This window comes from Theropithecus gelada, chromosome 8 (assembly GCF_003255815.1).
Source record: "Theropithecus gelada isolate Dixy chromosome 8, Tgel_1.0, whole genome shotgun sequence".
In the NCBI taxonomy this organism is placed as follows: domain Eukaryota; kingdom Metazoa; phylum Chordata; class Mammalia; order Primates; family Cercopithecidae; genus Theropithecus; species Theropithecus gelada.
In genome coordinates this window covers 99,650,357-99,665,861 of record NC_037676.1, presented here as the reverse complement: position 1 = coordinate 99,665,861, position 15,505 = coordinate 99,650,357, and the positions used below count along the sequence as shown (strand labels likewise).

The following is a 15,505-nucleotide window of genomic DNA, read 5'->3' as shown; positions in this document are numbered from 1 at the left end:
ATAAACAAATATGGTATCAGCATTATTGAGTGGCATAAAAAGAGATGGTAGGGAAGAGAAAGACCTTGCATCCCTGCTGTTTTCTGCACTAGAAAACACGTGGTGGTGTTGACTGAGAACAACTTGTTTTTGGTTTGGAAATTGATGAGGTTTGTTTGGTGCAGGAATGGCTTTGGAGTAATTCAGGAAGAAGGCACTGTGCAGCTTACATATAAAGCAAGTTCAGTTTCTGCAACCTGAAGCTTCTGGTCTGGTTGGAGGTAAAAGGCTTGCATATGTAACCCAATTGGAGAAGAATTTAAGTGTATAATAAATTACTAAATTATGTACTAAAAGTAGTAACTGCAATAAATGGAGTGTACCCACAGTTCTAAATTTAACTCATAAGCAATGAATGAAAGACTTTCTTGGAGAGCACTCAGTTTTGCTTTTGAAGTTACTCTTAACTGTAGTAAAAAATGCTCATATTCGAGTATCATGGATTTCTTGATTTTTTGCAATCATATTTTATGAAGTCTTCTTTTAATACATTTTGCTATTTTCTAAAATTATTAATATGACTTATTTTCTAGGGAGTTTTAAAGTCACTTGTTTCTTGAGTTTCTTCAGCTTTAGTGTTATATGGCTACATCCATCAGATACTGGGTCTGGTCCAGAAAATACTATTGTAGTGAATATAATTTTTTATAGTTATCACAATTTATAACATCCAGATGAATTTAACCATGGCAATTCAGGTAACTTGGTAACTTACTACTTGAAATTCTAGTTTCTTTGAGGCAAATATATACTCATTTAGGGTGTTCCCCATTTCTTTTCTCCATCTTCTTAGGGGCCAAGGGTTATCCATCTCATAACTGGTGAAAAGGTTTCTGGTGTGCATCTCATCTTCTGTCTTTGCTGACCTCTGCTGAAGTGTAGCTGGTCTTGCCTAATCTTTGGGATCTGCCTCTACTTTTATTGTGTCTGTTGATGCGGCACATCACCATGGTATCTGATGACCAAGACTTTTACTCTGCAACTTCTGTACCTACCTTGCAAGACCCAGTTGAACTCCATCTGCTCTTAGCCAACCTCTGGACCTCTTTTAGCAAGCCTGAGGAACATATGGCTGCCCTTCCACTTCATTCTGGGACTGCAAAAGATTGGGAGTGGGGTGCTTAGAGGATGAGAGAGGCCATTTCAGAACTTTGTTACCCTCTACATACTTTTATACTGCCTTGGCTGCCCTTTGATGGTGTGGAGCCCTCTGAGAAAAGCCCTTTCTTGTCTGAGTTTCAATTGTCAAGCTGGGAACTAATTCTCCCTATTCTCATACCTCTGTCTTGTCCAGAGAAGGTGGTCTTTACTGATGCTCCAAGGGTATTGACCCATGTGGCGGTCACTGTGGTCACTGTGAGAAGCATTTCTCAAGACTCTACACCAACTATTCACTCTCTGAATCTTTTCCAAGTTCCTTGACTCCAGACCCGAAAAGGTTCTTATTTCCTCTTTGTGTAGCAGAGAAATGGCTTGTATATCATCACGTTTTTCCTCTTCTATGGTTAATGTTATAAACTCTATGCTGTTAGTGCTCCAGGACTTACTTATCTTTGGAGAGCTAAATACACACACACACACTCTCACACACAGTGACAGTAGAGGCAGTGTGTGTGTGTGCATGCGCACATTTAGCTCTTCAAATATATATCAAATATATATTTTTCTCTTTCCGTGATATCGTGTCTTACCCTCTCAAGAGCCAATTTTGAAATTCAAAGTGAAGAATCTGACTTGCTGAAATTCTGCTTGCTGGGTTCTTTGTCTTTTTTCCCTTTTCTAGAACAAAAGCCTTAGCCTAAGATCTTTTTTAATGGTTAAGATGTTGCAGGATAAAAACGAAATGCTAAGAAGAAAGAATACATCAGGAAATATTTTAAAATATTTTATAGCTACATACAGGATATGAACTGAAATAACTTAGGTGGTCTACCATAAAATTTTGCTCTTTGGCGAGGAACTGGGAAGAAGCTAGGCAAATTTCTCAAGATGTTAAGCTCAAATAGTCTTGAAATTTATCATAAGAGGCAGATTTTTCTCTCCCTCCCTCCTTGACTATGAAAATATTTCTTAGGACACTGCCTTCTTTTCCATGCCCTTTAGTGACCTGGGAGGGTTGGTTGGCAAAATCCCACACAGTAAGCAATACTCACTGCTATCTAATAGACTTAAACTATCTCCTTGGGGAAGAATAGAAAAGTCCTGTGGCTAAAAATGTCAAGTCTGGATCCTAAAGCTCTACAAGAGAAATGATGGGGAATGTTTTTCTCTTCGCTGGGGAATAGGCTGGATGACGAATGTCTTTTTCCCAGCTTGTAAATTTCTATGATTCAAAGAAAACAGATATCAAAAGGAATGGAGAAAGCACAATATGCAGAGAACAAAAGTGAAGACTCTTTGTTCTAATACTTTGAATTACATACACACAAACACATATGCATATACATACATATAGACATAATACACATAAACGTTTGAAAAATATTTCACGAATTTCTAATAAATATTTGCTAATAAAGAAATATTACACTAGAAATAATCAACTAAATGCTTATATTACCATGAACTTAAGCCTGCAGATATTGGAAGAAGTTCACAACACTCCTGGATCTCTGAGTTCGTGACAGTAAACTTGCATTTCTTTCATAATATTAACAGGATGCTTATGATAAATGCAGTGCAAATAGAGATGCTTCGTTCTCATCATGGGCTGTTGAAACTAAATTTATGTTGAGTATTGCTATGCCAGGTATATTGTATACCCCATAAATAAATGACTCATAACTAATTGATGTATGTATTATGTGTATATGTATATCTACATATGTGTGTGTATATATATTTAATATACATAATTTTTTAACATTAAAAGGTATTTTTACCCACTAGAGAGAGAGTTGTAATCTATTAAGCCATAATTTTACGTCATGTATTATTAATTAAGAGCATGGTGCTGAAGTCAGATCGCTTTGGCAAAAAACATTTATTAGCTGTGTGACCTTGGGCAAGTTACTGAACCATTTTGTGTGGCAGTAACTTCCTCTCCAAGACGAGAACAATAATTGCACCTGCCCCATGGGGTGACTGCAGAGATTAAATGAGTTAAGGCATAGCACTATATAAAGTATGAAATAAATGTAAACTTTCATTATAATTACTGGTATGTGCAAGGCCCCATGCTAGGTGCTCTGAGAGATAAAAGTAAAAAGAGACACGGTCTCCACACTTACATAGTTTACTATCCAATTAGGAACACAAACTACAGTTCCACATAGTTAAATATTAATACCCAAGAAGAAAACACACAGTCCAGTTCAGCAGCACAGACGAAACTTTCAAATACAAAAGCCATGGGGAACTGGTGACTTAGAGCAGAGGGGCATTTTTATAAAAAGTGTCGGTCTCACATTTATTTCCCTTCATCTGATGCTTATCTCTTTGACATGATGAAAAAAGGTTCAAGGCAGATTGTATAATAAACACATTGCAATGGCCCAGCCCTGTGTTAATCCTGCAGTGGTTTAGCCATTGGTGACTGCCACATGACGCAGATGCTGACGCTGGATTAAGACTCTTGACAACAGAGATGGGGTGATCTGTGAGTGTTCTAAGAAGTGGGCCAACCCATCAATGTCAAGTCTACAGAGGGATGGCAAATGCATCAGCTGATTTTTAAATTTTTTTCTGAGATTTATGGAGAGTTTCAGGCTGTGATTATCCAGCTTTAAAAGTAATTTTGTAAAATAACTGGTACAAAACAGGGTGTGCCCCACTGCCAAATGAATACTACAGTTAACAAGTGCTCTGTGAGATCAAGGACAAGGCTGCTTATTGTGGTCTGGGGTGATCACAGAAGGCCTTGGGAAGAAATTATTATGAAAGGGCTTTCAATAAGAATTTAAGATAATCCTTAAACTAATTAATCCCTTTTAAGTCAAATATTAATTCTCTCAACTTAATTTTTAAATTTGTCACTCTAAATTTTTACTTACAGACTGTCCCCGAATGGTGCTCTGTAACAAAATATTATTTTTTGGCTAAATTATGAGTTTAGTAGGTTTCCATGAGTTCATCTGAGACTACAGCATCCATAGCATTGCTTCTGTGGGAAAACGGGAGCTATTCTGAACTTCAGACAATCATTGACAAATCAATTTTTGAAAACTCTGCTGATTGGTTCTTTCTTTCAACAGGTATTTATTAAGTGCTCTTCATATGTCAGACACTGTTGCAGGCACCGAGGATACATCAGTGAACAAAACAAAAATCTCTTCCCTTATGGAGCTGACATTCTAGAGAGAAGAGAGAGTTAAGAAGCATAATAAATAATTGGTATAGTGTGTTGGAATAAAGAAAAAGTAGAGAAGGGTAAAAGGGATGGGGAGGGTGGCAATTCTAAATAGGATGGTCATTGAGAAGGTGACATTTAAGCAAAGTGTGAAGGCAGCAGGCCAAGGCCACCGACCACATTAGGAAAGAGCATTTAAGGCAGAAGGAAGAGCCCGTGCGAAGGCTCTGAGGCCGGAGTTTACCTAGTGAGTTTAAGAACAGCAAGGCCGCTGTAGCTAGAGGTGGGAGAGAGGAGAGAGAAGATGAGGTCAGAGAGGTAACTCATGTAGTGGCAGGTGGGGGACTTGCCAGATCATACAGTGCCTTGCAGGCTATTCTGGAGCTTTTGAGAAAATGAGAGATCACTTGTATTAGGCTGGATTAAAATAGGGCCATCTGTATAAAAATAATTCCTCTTTAAATTGTCTCCTTAAACTTAGGGGTATATACAAATAACCCAGGATCTTGTTAAATTCAAATTCTGACTTAGTAGGTCCGGGGAAAGACCTGAGATTCTGCATCTTTAACAAGCTTTCAGGTTATATCAGGCTGCTGGTCCACAACCACACTTTGAGTAATGAAGTCCCAGGGGCTTTTTGGCTTATCTCTCCACCAGCTGGTTACAAGGGCCTTTTTGTTCCCTTTGAGCCTGAAAAGACCACCTCAAAAGGTTTTTCTTTATATTTTTACATTAGCCATGCATCCCCTCACTATTCATGGTCCTATTACCTCGCTAGTTAAGAGCGTGGTCCAGAGCTGCCTCCGGGACTATGAGGGAGGTTGTCTGGCTGTTTCCATGCACAGTGTAAGAAGTTCCTAGGGCTTCTGCAGTGCCACGTGGAGGCTCTGCTTCTGAACCTCGATCTGCTCCCTGAATAATAATTTCACCTCTGACCACATTCTTGTCTTACTCCAATGACAGGAGCTCTAATACAGGTCTTCACTCCTGATCCTATACCTAGTGATAGGTACCTATACCTCAGTTCTGTAAACTGAGGCAGCTGGGGGACTTGGGTGATGTTCCCAGGCAGAAGAGGTGGTCAGGTGGTCCATGGAAGCCTGTCTGTTAAGGAGCAAGGCTGACTTCTTAAGAGCCAGTCCAGTAACTGACAGTGGAACAAATCTGGAAGGACTTGCCATTTCCTAATATAAAGCATAGGATACAGAGTCCCATGGGCTTGAGTTTGAATTGTGCTTCCATCCCTTACTGTGTAACCTGGGGAATGTGCCTGGGTGTCTCTGAGCTGCAGTTTTCTTATCTGGAAAATGGGAATGATACCAACACCTCCTTTGTAAATTGAGATAATGCATTTAAAGCACCTAGTAAAGTGCCTGGCACAAATGATACAAAATACTAGTTGCTATTATTTTTGTAATTTCTACTACCATCCCACTACCTACCAAATCGCTTTGACGCCCGGCATTAGAGCATCCACCTTTACGTTCTCTGGAGTTAAGGTACCAGAGCAAATCCCTCAGCAAAGGTGTTCAAAGAGAGACACACAGGCCTAAGCACTTTCTTCATGACAGATGTCACAAGAGATAACTGGAGGAGCTGAAGATGTTTAGTTTAGAAAACAGGTGATGGGGGACAGGTGGTGATGGCTCTTAGCGTTGCCTTGTTCAGCGAGCCCCTGAGGGCACGATGAGACCGCGGGGAAGAAATGAAAGAGCAGCACCCCCGGGCGCCTATCAGACAAACTCGCTAAGACCGAAAGCGAGTCCGCGCGAGATGGGGGTGGGAGCGCCCGCGGGGGTCGTCTCCTGCGCAGCCGCAGCGGCGGCGCCAATCACGGGGCGCATCCCGTCCTCTCGCGACTGTACAGTTGTACGGTCGTGACGTCGGCGGTTGCCGTGGAGAGACCCGCTCGGTCCCGACCGTGAGCTGGCGTTAGGAGCCGCAGGGTCACAGCGTGGCTTTGAAGCCGCCTCTGCCACCACCATGAGCGGCCGAAGTCGGGGTCGAAAGTCCTCCCGCGCGAAAAACCGGGGCAAAGGCCGCGCCAAAGCCCGAGTCCGCCCTGCTCCGGACGACGCCCCGCGCGACCCGGACCCTTCACAGTACCAGAGTCTCGGGGAAGACACCCAGGCGGCACAGGTGCAGGCTGGCGCGGGGTGGGGTGGCCTGGAAACCGCTGCGTCCGCGCAGCTCCTCCGGCTGGGGGAGGAGGCCGCCTGCCGGCTCCCCCTGGACTGTGGCCTCGCGCTGCGGGCCCGAGCTGCGGGGGACCGCGGGCAGGCCGCGGCCAGGCCCGGCCCGGGAAAGGCCGCATCTCTCTCGGAGCGCCTGGCCGCAGACACTGTCTTCGTGGGAACAGCGGGAACCGTGGGAAGGCCGAAAAATGCCCCCCGCGTTGGAAACCGGCGTGGCCCTGCCGGGAAGAAGGCCCCAGAAACCTGTAGCACCGCGGGGAGGGGGCCTCAGGTCATAGCTGGTGGCAGGCAGAAGAAAGGGTCGGCAGGGGAGAATACCTCGGTCTCAGCTGGGGAGGAAAAGAAGGAAGAGAGGGATGCAGGGTCGGGGCCCCCAGCGACGGAAGGCAGCATGGATACGCTGGAGAACGTGCAGCTGAAGCTGGAGAACATGAACGCCCAGGCGGACAGGGCCTACCTTCGGCTCTCCAGGAAGTTTGGGCAGTTGCGACTGCAGCACTTGGAGCGCAGGAACCACCTCATCCAAAATATCCCGGGCTTCTGGGGGCAAGCATTTCAGAACCACCCCCAGCTAGCATCGTTTCTGAACAGCCAAGAGAAAGAGGTACTGAGCTACTTAAACAGCTTGGAAGTGGAAGAGCTCGGCCTTGCCAGATTGGGCTACAAAATCAAGTTCTACTTCGATCGCAACCCATATTTCCAAAATAAGGTGCTCATCAAGGAATATGGCTGTGGTCCTTCTGGCCAGGTGGTGTCTCGTTCTACTCCAATCCAGTGGCTCCCAGGGCATGATCTCCAGTCCCTAAGCCAGGGAAACCCAGAAAACAACCGTAGCTTCTTTGGTTGGTTTTCAAACCACAGCTCCATTGAGTCTGACAAGATTGTGGAGATAATCAACGAAGAATTGTGGCCCAATCCCCTGCAGTTCTACCTTTTGAGTGAAGGGGCTCGTGTAGAGAAAGCAAAGGAAAAAGAAGGCAGGCAAGGTCCAGGAAAGCAGCCAGTGGAGACTACTCAGCCTGGGGTGAGCCAGTCCAACTGATCCTGCACAAGTCTCCCTGCTACCTCCTGCTGGGCTGTTCCTGGTTGACTACATATTTGGCGCTCTGCCTTCTCTTCATGTTGGTCTCTGTGTACTATAGACCCTTTGGACTTTAGTTACAAGAATATGGCGTTTATGATCATGTTCTTTTGCCTCCCATAGCCTCTTGCTTTTCTACGTTAGTGTCACATGTTATGTGATCGCACCCGGACTGTTCATATGTTAAGCACACGTACTTTAGATGTGTGCTGCCTTTTATCTACATTGCCTGGACCTTGTTCTTGGCTCTGGCCTTTCCTACTTGTCTTTAACATGGACACTCATGAGTCATCCTCCAGGACCACCAGTGCATCCTCAAGCTCTGCTCCTTCAGGTCCGGTGACTTGCTGGGCTTCGTGTTCATGCTGGCCGTGCATGTCATCTATGCAAGCGTTTCCATTGCCACTGCAGAATGAAGCCAGTCCACATGGTATTAGTCATCACCTAGAACTTACTGTTCTGTGGGTCTGGGGTCACCAGCTAAGATGTCACCTACTTTATTTCTGGCTTTGGCCTGTGGTCCGTGAGACCCATCCTGCTTGATGTTCTGCAGAATGGCACTTAACTGCTGGGCATGCATGAAGTTAAGGGCAAGAAGCAGTATGCCATGTGTTCTGTACCATCATGTGTCTCTGCTTGCTTCTGGGCCCTTCTACTGGTGAACTTTAATCTCATCAGGATCTTCCCATGCTGTGTCACTATCAAGCCATTAAGTTTTTTCTGGGTTGCTGTCAGCCCCAGTTGGCTTCCTGGTCAACAAGGACCTCAAGAACTGCCTGTGGACTGAGGCCCCCTACCAGTGCATGAGACACACACCTACCCTCCCCAGCTTTCCAGGAACCCTACTGGCTGCCAGACTGATGGGCGGGCTGGTATGTGTGGACATGTGTTCACCGTCATTATGCTGTGGCTGCAGGTGAGGGTGAGGACTGGGCCTATATAGAATCCAGATACCGCTGTCAACTTCCCTTATTCCCTTCTAAGACATGAGCAGAGTGCTATAGTAGGGGTTCTGGGGAAGAGGTATTTCTGATTTGTGGCCCTCTGCTTGCTTGACTTCAGGTCACTCACACTTCTTACTTCACTTGCCTGCCTTCCTCCATCCCTCATTTCCTCCCTCATTCTTCTTTCCTCCCTCCCTTTCTTGGTAGCCTCCTTTCCTCCCCTTGCACCTTCCCCTTCCTTTTTTCCTTATTCCTTTTTGTTTTGTTTAAATAGTACCACAGAGAAAACAACTGAAAAACCACATTTTTCTACATACAGCTAGGGAGATATCTGAAAACTTGGCACTGCGCACATATACTAGATTGAAAGAGAGTTGAGGAAACCAGAAGGCCAAGTGGATCTGCTGGCAGACCCTGAACCTGTCTCCCGGGCTTGCTCTACAGTTCTGAAGTTGAAAAACCGTTTCATGCCTAGCGTCTGCTCGAGTGATAAACCCCAAGGCAGCCATATCATAGACTAGTGTTTACTCTTGTTTTGACTTTGTTTTAATACTCCCTAAGACTCAAGTGCCTCCTGCTGTTTCCTCCTTTGTGGTAGCCTCTGGCCATCTGGACCTCAACCCCCAGCTTTCCCACTTTCAGCAGTCCTTTGCTCTCTTTGCTTCTACCTCAAATAGCCCCAGGAGTGGGTTTTAGTCTCCATTATGGAGTATCTCAAGCTTCTCCTGGGGGATGGGGATGGGGATGGGCAGAATCTGTTTTGGATCTCCAGATTATTTCCAGTGGGTTTAAAAGCGGAGCTGGGCCTTTCCCTCTCTTATCCCTGAGGGTGGGGAAGAAGGACTGTATCTACGCCCGTTCTTCCCTACCTTCTCTTTTGTTAGGGAGACCTCATTCTAAGTTCCTCAGGAGAGACCTTGACTTAAAGTTGTAGCAAGGGTGTGCCAGGCTGGGGATTTGGAGCAAAACCATCGAGTAGGCATGATACTGGTACGGTGTGGGCCTGGCAAATCAGACAGAAATGGCTTGAAAAGCCGTAGGGGGAGCATGCCTGTGTCTCAGTGATAGAGTATGGGAGGGACCTCCTTAGCTTGGAAAAGGAGAGTTGAAGAGGTTATGGACAAATAGGATGCCTAGTTGAGGGTGTTTCCAAGGTTTTGTCCAATCTTATCATCAGTAGATTTTATAAGCCACAGAGACAAACCAGGAACAGAATGATGTTACTTTGGTTACTTTCTTTTTTGTTCTAGGTGTGGCTTTGTACATGCAGAAGAGTGCTATATGCTGTACATTTTACCTTTAAAGTCTTACCACTTTCCCCATTTTAGTCTAATGGGAAGATAGAGCTGTGCAAGTGTGCATTTTTTTTTTTGTTAATTTTTTTTTCTCTTTGTTATGGACATTTTCAGACATGCATAGAAGTGGAGAGGATGGTCCTTGGACCCCATGTGTCCATCACCTAGCTGCATCATTTATCAGTTATGGTCAACCTGGTTTCATCTGTATCTGCCTCTTTCTCATCTGTATTGTTTATTGAAAATCCAAGACACTAAGCCAATGCAACCGTGACTACTTTGGGAGATTGGTAGTCTCTTTTGATGGTGATAGTGATGGGGTGCACTATCATAATCACATCAGGTCTGCTTTTTGCTTTTAATGTTAACTAACGAAGTTCCAGAGATGGGCCTTAGAAATGTGTTTTAAGAATTAACAAGGAGTCTCAAAAAGAAATGAGAGGGATGCTTCCTTTCCCTTGCATCCACAAAACAAGAGAGAGACTGTTCTGTTGTAAAACTCTTTCAAAAATTCTGATATGATAAGGTACTTGAGACCCTTCAGCAGAATGTCAATCTTTTTTTTCTGTGTAACATGGAAACTTGTGTGACCGTTAGCATTGTTACCAGCTTGTACTGGTCTCATAACTCTGGTTTTGGAAGAATAATTTAGAAATTGTTGCTGTGTTCTGTGAAAATAACCTCCCCCAAAATAATTAGTAACTGGTTGTTGTACTTGGTAATTTGACACCCTGTTAATAACGCAATTATTTCTGTGTTCCTAAACAGTATAAATAGTTGTAAGTTTGCATGCGTGGTGGAAAAATAAAAACCTGTATCTCTGTTATATTTCTGATTTTCAAAAAAGAATTGGAAGGTTGTTAAACAGAGGCTGGGCAGTTGAAAGGGTATATACATTGCCCTAGGTAAGTGATTCCCAAGCCGCAGACCCTTGTGTGGCCAGCTACACAAAAACACATAAAATTTTGATTTCTAGGCCTTTTTCCCAAAGATTGAGATTCTATGATTCTGAGAGGAAGCCAGGTAGCTTAGTTTTTAACATGCGTTCTAGTTGATTCAGAAGCAGTGAACTCCCATTAGAATAATCTAGATTCTATGAATCATCTAGATTCTAGTAGGAATACATTGCTTCTTAAATTTTAGGGTGCATCTGAATTGTGTGGGGAGTCCTGTTAAAATATATATTCCGATATAGTAGTTTGGGATGGAACCTGAGATTCTGCATTTCTAAGGAGCTTCCAGATGATGACAGTGCTGGTGATTTATGAACTGCACTTTGAATTGAAAGGGGGGGGTGACCCTTTTTTTTTTTTTTTTTTGTTGAGACGGAGCCTTGCTCTGTCACCCAGGCTGGAGTGCTGTGGCCGGATCTCAGCTCACTGCAAGCTCCGCCTCCCGGGTTCCCGCCATTCTCCTGCCTCAGCCTCCCGAGTAGCCGGGACTACAGGCGCCCGCCACCTCACCCGGCTAGTTTTTTTTTTTTGTATTTTTTAGTAGAGACGGGGTTTCACCGTGTTAGCCAGGATGGTCTCGATCTCCTGACCTCGTGATCCGCCCGTCTCGGCCTCCCAAAGTGCTGGGATTACAGGCTTGAGCCACCGCGCCCGGCTGAAAGGGGGGGTGACCTTGAAGGCCCTTTTAAACTTGAGTAATGGTGCTCAACTTTTGTTGCACACTAGAATTGTCTGGGAAGCTTACAGAAACACTGCCAGAGCTCCACACAAAGACCAACTAAATCAGAACGGGGTAAGGGTAGGTCTGGGTGTGGATATTTTTATAACTTCCCAGGTGATTCTAGTGTTTAGCCGGAGTTGAGAACTACATCCTCTGATGCTGTTCATTTCAGATCCATAACAAGGATCGTTTCCCATTAATCAGGAGAAGCAGTGGCAGACAACCAAGTGGCACACTAAGCTGCCCAGCAGAAAATGGACAAAATTAGAAGTGGGTTGTTACAAGAAAATAAAATGGGCTTATATGACGCAGGGTTTTAATAAATAAACATGCAGTGTTCAGGGCATAGTAGGTGCTCCAGTGTTGAATGAATGAATGAATTTAAAGCACCGTTTATATTCAGATGCCTCAGGGCATTTGAATTTGGTAATTTGTAAAGTGGGCCATATTTGTTTCATAAGAAAATCTGTATCAGTTTTCTGGGGCTGCGATAACAAAGTACCACAGACTGAGTAGCTTAAACAACAGAAATTTATTTTCTCAGTTCTGGAGGCTAGAAATTCAAGATCAGGGTATCAGCAGGGTTGGTTTCTTCTGAGGACCTCACTCAGCTTATATATAGCTTTCTTCTCTGTCTTCACCTGGGGGTGTGTTTGTGTGTGTGTGTGTGTGTGTGTGTGTGTCCGTGTCCTAGTATCTTATAAGGATACTAGTCATCTTGAACTGGGGCCCCTCTAATGACCTCATTTAACTTTACCCTTTAAAGACCCTGTCTCTAAATTCAGCTACATTATGAAGTATTGGGGATTACAATTTCAACATACGAATTTGGTGTGAGGGCAGGGGCAATTTAACCCCTAACAACATCTTAACTTGTATTCTTTTGACACATACGTGCCTCACGTTATGGTAGTTAATTGTATTGAGGCATATCATGTGCCAGGCACCATTGCAGGTGTTATACAAGGATTAATATATTGAGTCTTTATGACAAGTGATAATTATCTCTTAATGAGGGGATGGGTTGAGGAAATGGAGTAAAAAGAGGTTGAGTAAATTGTTCAGGATCATGCTGGTAATGAATGAGCCAGGCTTTAAATTCAGGCAGTCTGGTTCAAGAATGCACACACATAGCACTTGACTCAAGTAGGAATAATCTTCAGTTTATCAATAGTATCTTTGTGTAGAATCTCCTAATTTTTCATGTTAAAGAAAATTTAAACCCCTGGAGTTTTTCTGATATGTGGAATGCAGAAGGGATGGAGAGCAGCCTCTCTAGGCCTGATCTTCCTCTCAAGATTCACTCAGTCTGCTTTGATTATGAATTGGGAGGGGCTGTCTGCCCAGTTCAATTCCGTTTACGCACTTGCTTCCCTGTGGGTGCAGAGCCTCTGTTGTCCAGGCCCTCTTTCAAACACCTCTCTTCAGTTCCTTGGACAACCCATTCAATCTGGGATTTACTACTTCTCCATCAGCTCATTCATTCATTGCCTCTTATATGAACTAATCCTTGGTGTAGACATTGGAAATATAGCTGTGGACAAACACAACTTTGAATTTTTCTTCCCCCACCTGCACCCCACCCCGCCACCCACCCACCATAGGTTTCAATCTCTTCTTAGCTTTCACCTTTTCACCGTCAAGAGATAGTCAATCTCGTTTTTTCCATTTTCCTGCATGGGGCTGGTGAATGCTTTAGGTCCATGTGGGTTGAAGAGGGGGCTAAAGGAAGCCTCCCTCACCTTTGGCCTTTAGGTAAGACTTCACAAGGGACTCAGGCCTTCCATAACCTGGAGAGGAAGGGCCTCTTGGGTCATTCTAGTTATCTTAAGAGCCCTTGGACCCCTTTTAGCGTTGACTTTTATTATAAAAAGGCCTCTTCTGATTTTTTAACTGTTACCTCCTGGGCTTTTTTTGAAATGTGGTAGGTTTGTGCTAGGCCATAGGTGAGCGGGCAGAGAAAAATAAAATGGTCCTGCCACCCTGAGCTTACCAAAGATCTCTACCAGCTTTGGACTGTCTATTCTTGCACTTTGGGCTTCTTTATTCTAGTCTACTATAGTGGTTTGCAACAGAGGAAAGAGACACACTGCCCTAGGGAGGCATGTTAGAACCACCTAGGGGGGGAAATTTGGCAAATTTGCTTGCCCCTCTGAAGATTCAGAGAAGTCCTTAGTCACGGGGAGCCACTGTAACTGATGAGTAGGGTCATATCCCTCAGGTGTTGGGACAATAAAAAAGTGGAGTGTAGGCTATCCAGTCCATGGTTTCTATCTTTATTTGCCCTTAGCGTCTTCACTTCTGCTTTTGGAATCTTCTTCAACTATATTTCACTGTTCAGGGTCACAACTCACTACTGCTCATTCACTTTCACCTGAAACTCTGGACTTAGACCCTCCTGTCAGGTGTTCAGCTACTGGTCATCCAGGGCTCGAGCCTTGAATTCCTTCTCTCCCTCCGTCCTGTCAACCTGGTCCTCAGCTGAGGTTTGACAAATATAAGACAAAGTAACTACCATCTGTGTGACACTTCATGGTTAACAAAGCACATTTACTTATATTATCTTGATTATAACAACTATCCCATAAGAAGGCTCAAAGAGGGTAAATGATCAAAATCACAAAAGTGGTAGAGCCAGGACTTATAAACTTGGGTCTTCTGATTCCAAATTCCATCCATCCATGGGACGGTAAGCATGTGGCCCAGGGCAGATGTCTGACACTATGAATCTAGACACTTTCCACAGAACCTGTATTTAACTTTCTGCACAGCAGATTATCCAGTTGCTGCCAATAAATCTGAGTTGGCATATGAATGTGAAACTTCTTTACCATCCCTAACTACAGCGTGCGTGTGGTCATAACTAGGGGCAGGACCGACTTGACTCGGTGGGTGAGTCTTCCTTCAACTGCATTGTTCAAAGGTTAGGATTGGCTATAGACATAGTATGCTTGCTGATGAGGACTGAGTGCGGTTTTGGGCCGTATATATCAACAACTGCATATAAATGAGTTGGAAAGGGGGAAATTTTGCTTCTATAAGAAGAAGTCTGGTAATGGGAGGTTGTCAGGTTGTAGGCTTCAGAGGCTTAATGATATTAGGGATCTGAGTCTGCCATCTTTTCTTTCTTTCCCTTGGCTTTCCCCTCACGATTCTCCAGCTGCAAGCATCGCAACCTCACCCAACTGCACTCAGAGGTGGGAAGAAAGGAGGAGGAGGAGGGGGCCTTCTTACATGTCTGTGTTTTTATTAGGAAAGAAGATCTTTGTCAGTAGTCCCTGGTAGATTTCAGGAGACCTAAGTCAGGTCCCTTGGGTCAGAAATGGGTCACATTCCTACACCCTACCTCAAGGAAAACTTGCATTTTCCAGTATCTCTCATGGGGTTAGAGTTCTGCCATCTAGAAATAAGGAAAGTTCAAGGGGCTAGAGCTGACAGGTGATTTTCAGTCACCTGTAGTTTTATGCTTTCTGAGATAATTTTGTGGACGTTGAACACCAGATAACACCTGGAGGCACCGTGCATCTGCCTTTTCCCCCCAGGTCTCCCAGTTACCCCTTGTGACAAGAAAGCTTTACCTTGTGCTTAGTGTTTTGTGTCTCATTTCCTCTATTACATGGTAAATGCTTTTCTGCCAGATGATGCCTTTTTGGTTTTCGTATCTCCCACAGCACTTACCTCAGGGTTCGCTCAACATTTGATATGGGTGATCAATAAATACTGGTTGAGTAAATGCAATACATCAATGAGCTTTCTAAAATGTAAATTTGATCATATCAACCACTGGTTGAAACCTTCAGTGATAGGATCCAGAATCCCAAGGAGCTCATAACAAGCCCTCCATTATGTGCCCTTTCCTTTTGTTTCTTTCAAACTTCCTTATTATGAAAACTTTCAAATATTCAGAAAAGTACAATGACCACCTGTATACCTACAACTTAAGTTCAGTTATTGTGAACTTTCAGACATATTTAGTTTGTCTATTTATG

General features: G+C 44.0%; 1 protein-coding gene and 1 long non-coding RNA gene across 2 annotated transcripts in view; both read left to right on the top strand.

Moving 5' to 3' along the window:
* Positions 1-15,505, top strand: part of LOC112629944 — a 496,138-nt gene that overhangs the window by 157,114 nt on the left and 323,519 nt on the right. The gene's annotated exons all lie outside the window — the stretch shown is intronic.
* On the top strand, positions 6,189-10,668 carry TSPYL5 (TSPY like 5). The gene is made up of 2 exons (XM_025393810.1): positions 6,189-9,901; positions 10,186-10,668. Exon 1 carries the CDS (start codon positions 6,311-6,313, stop codon positions 7,562-7,564), a length of 1,254 nt encoding a protein of 417 aa, XP_025249595.1. The 5' UTR covers positions 6,189-6,310; the 3' UTR covers positions 7,565-9,901; positions 10,186-10,668.

Coding starts and splice junctions, on each gene's coding strand:
- TSPYL5 (XM_025393810.1), top strand. CDS start 6,311: ATGAGCGGCCGAAGTCGGGGTCGAAAGTCCTCCCGCGCGAAAAACCGG.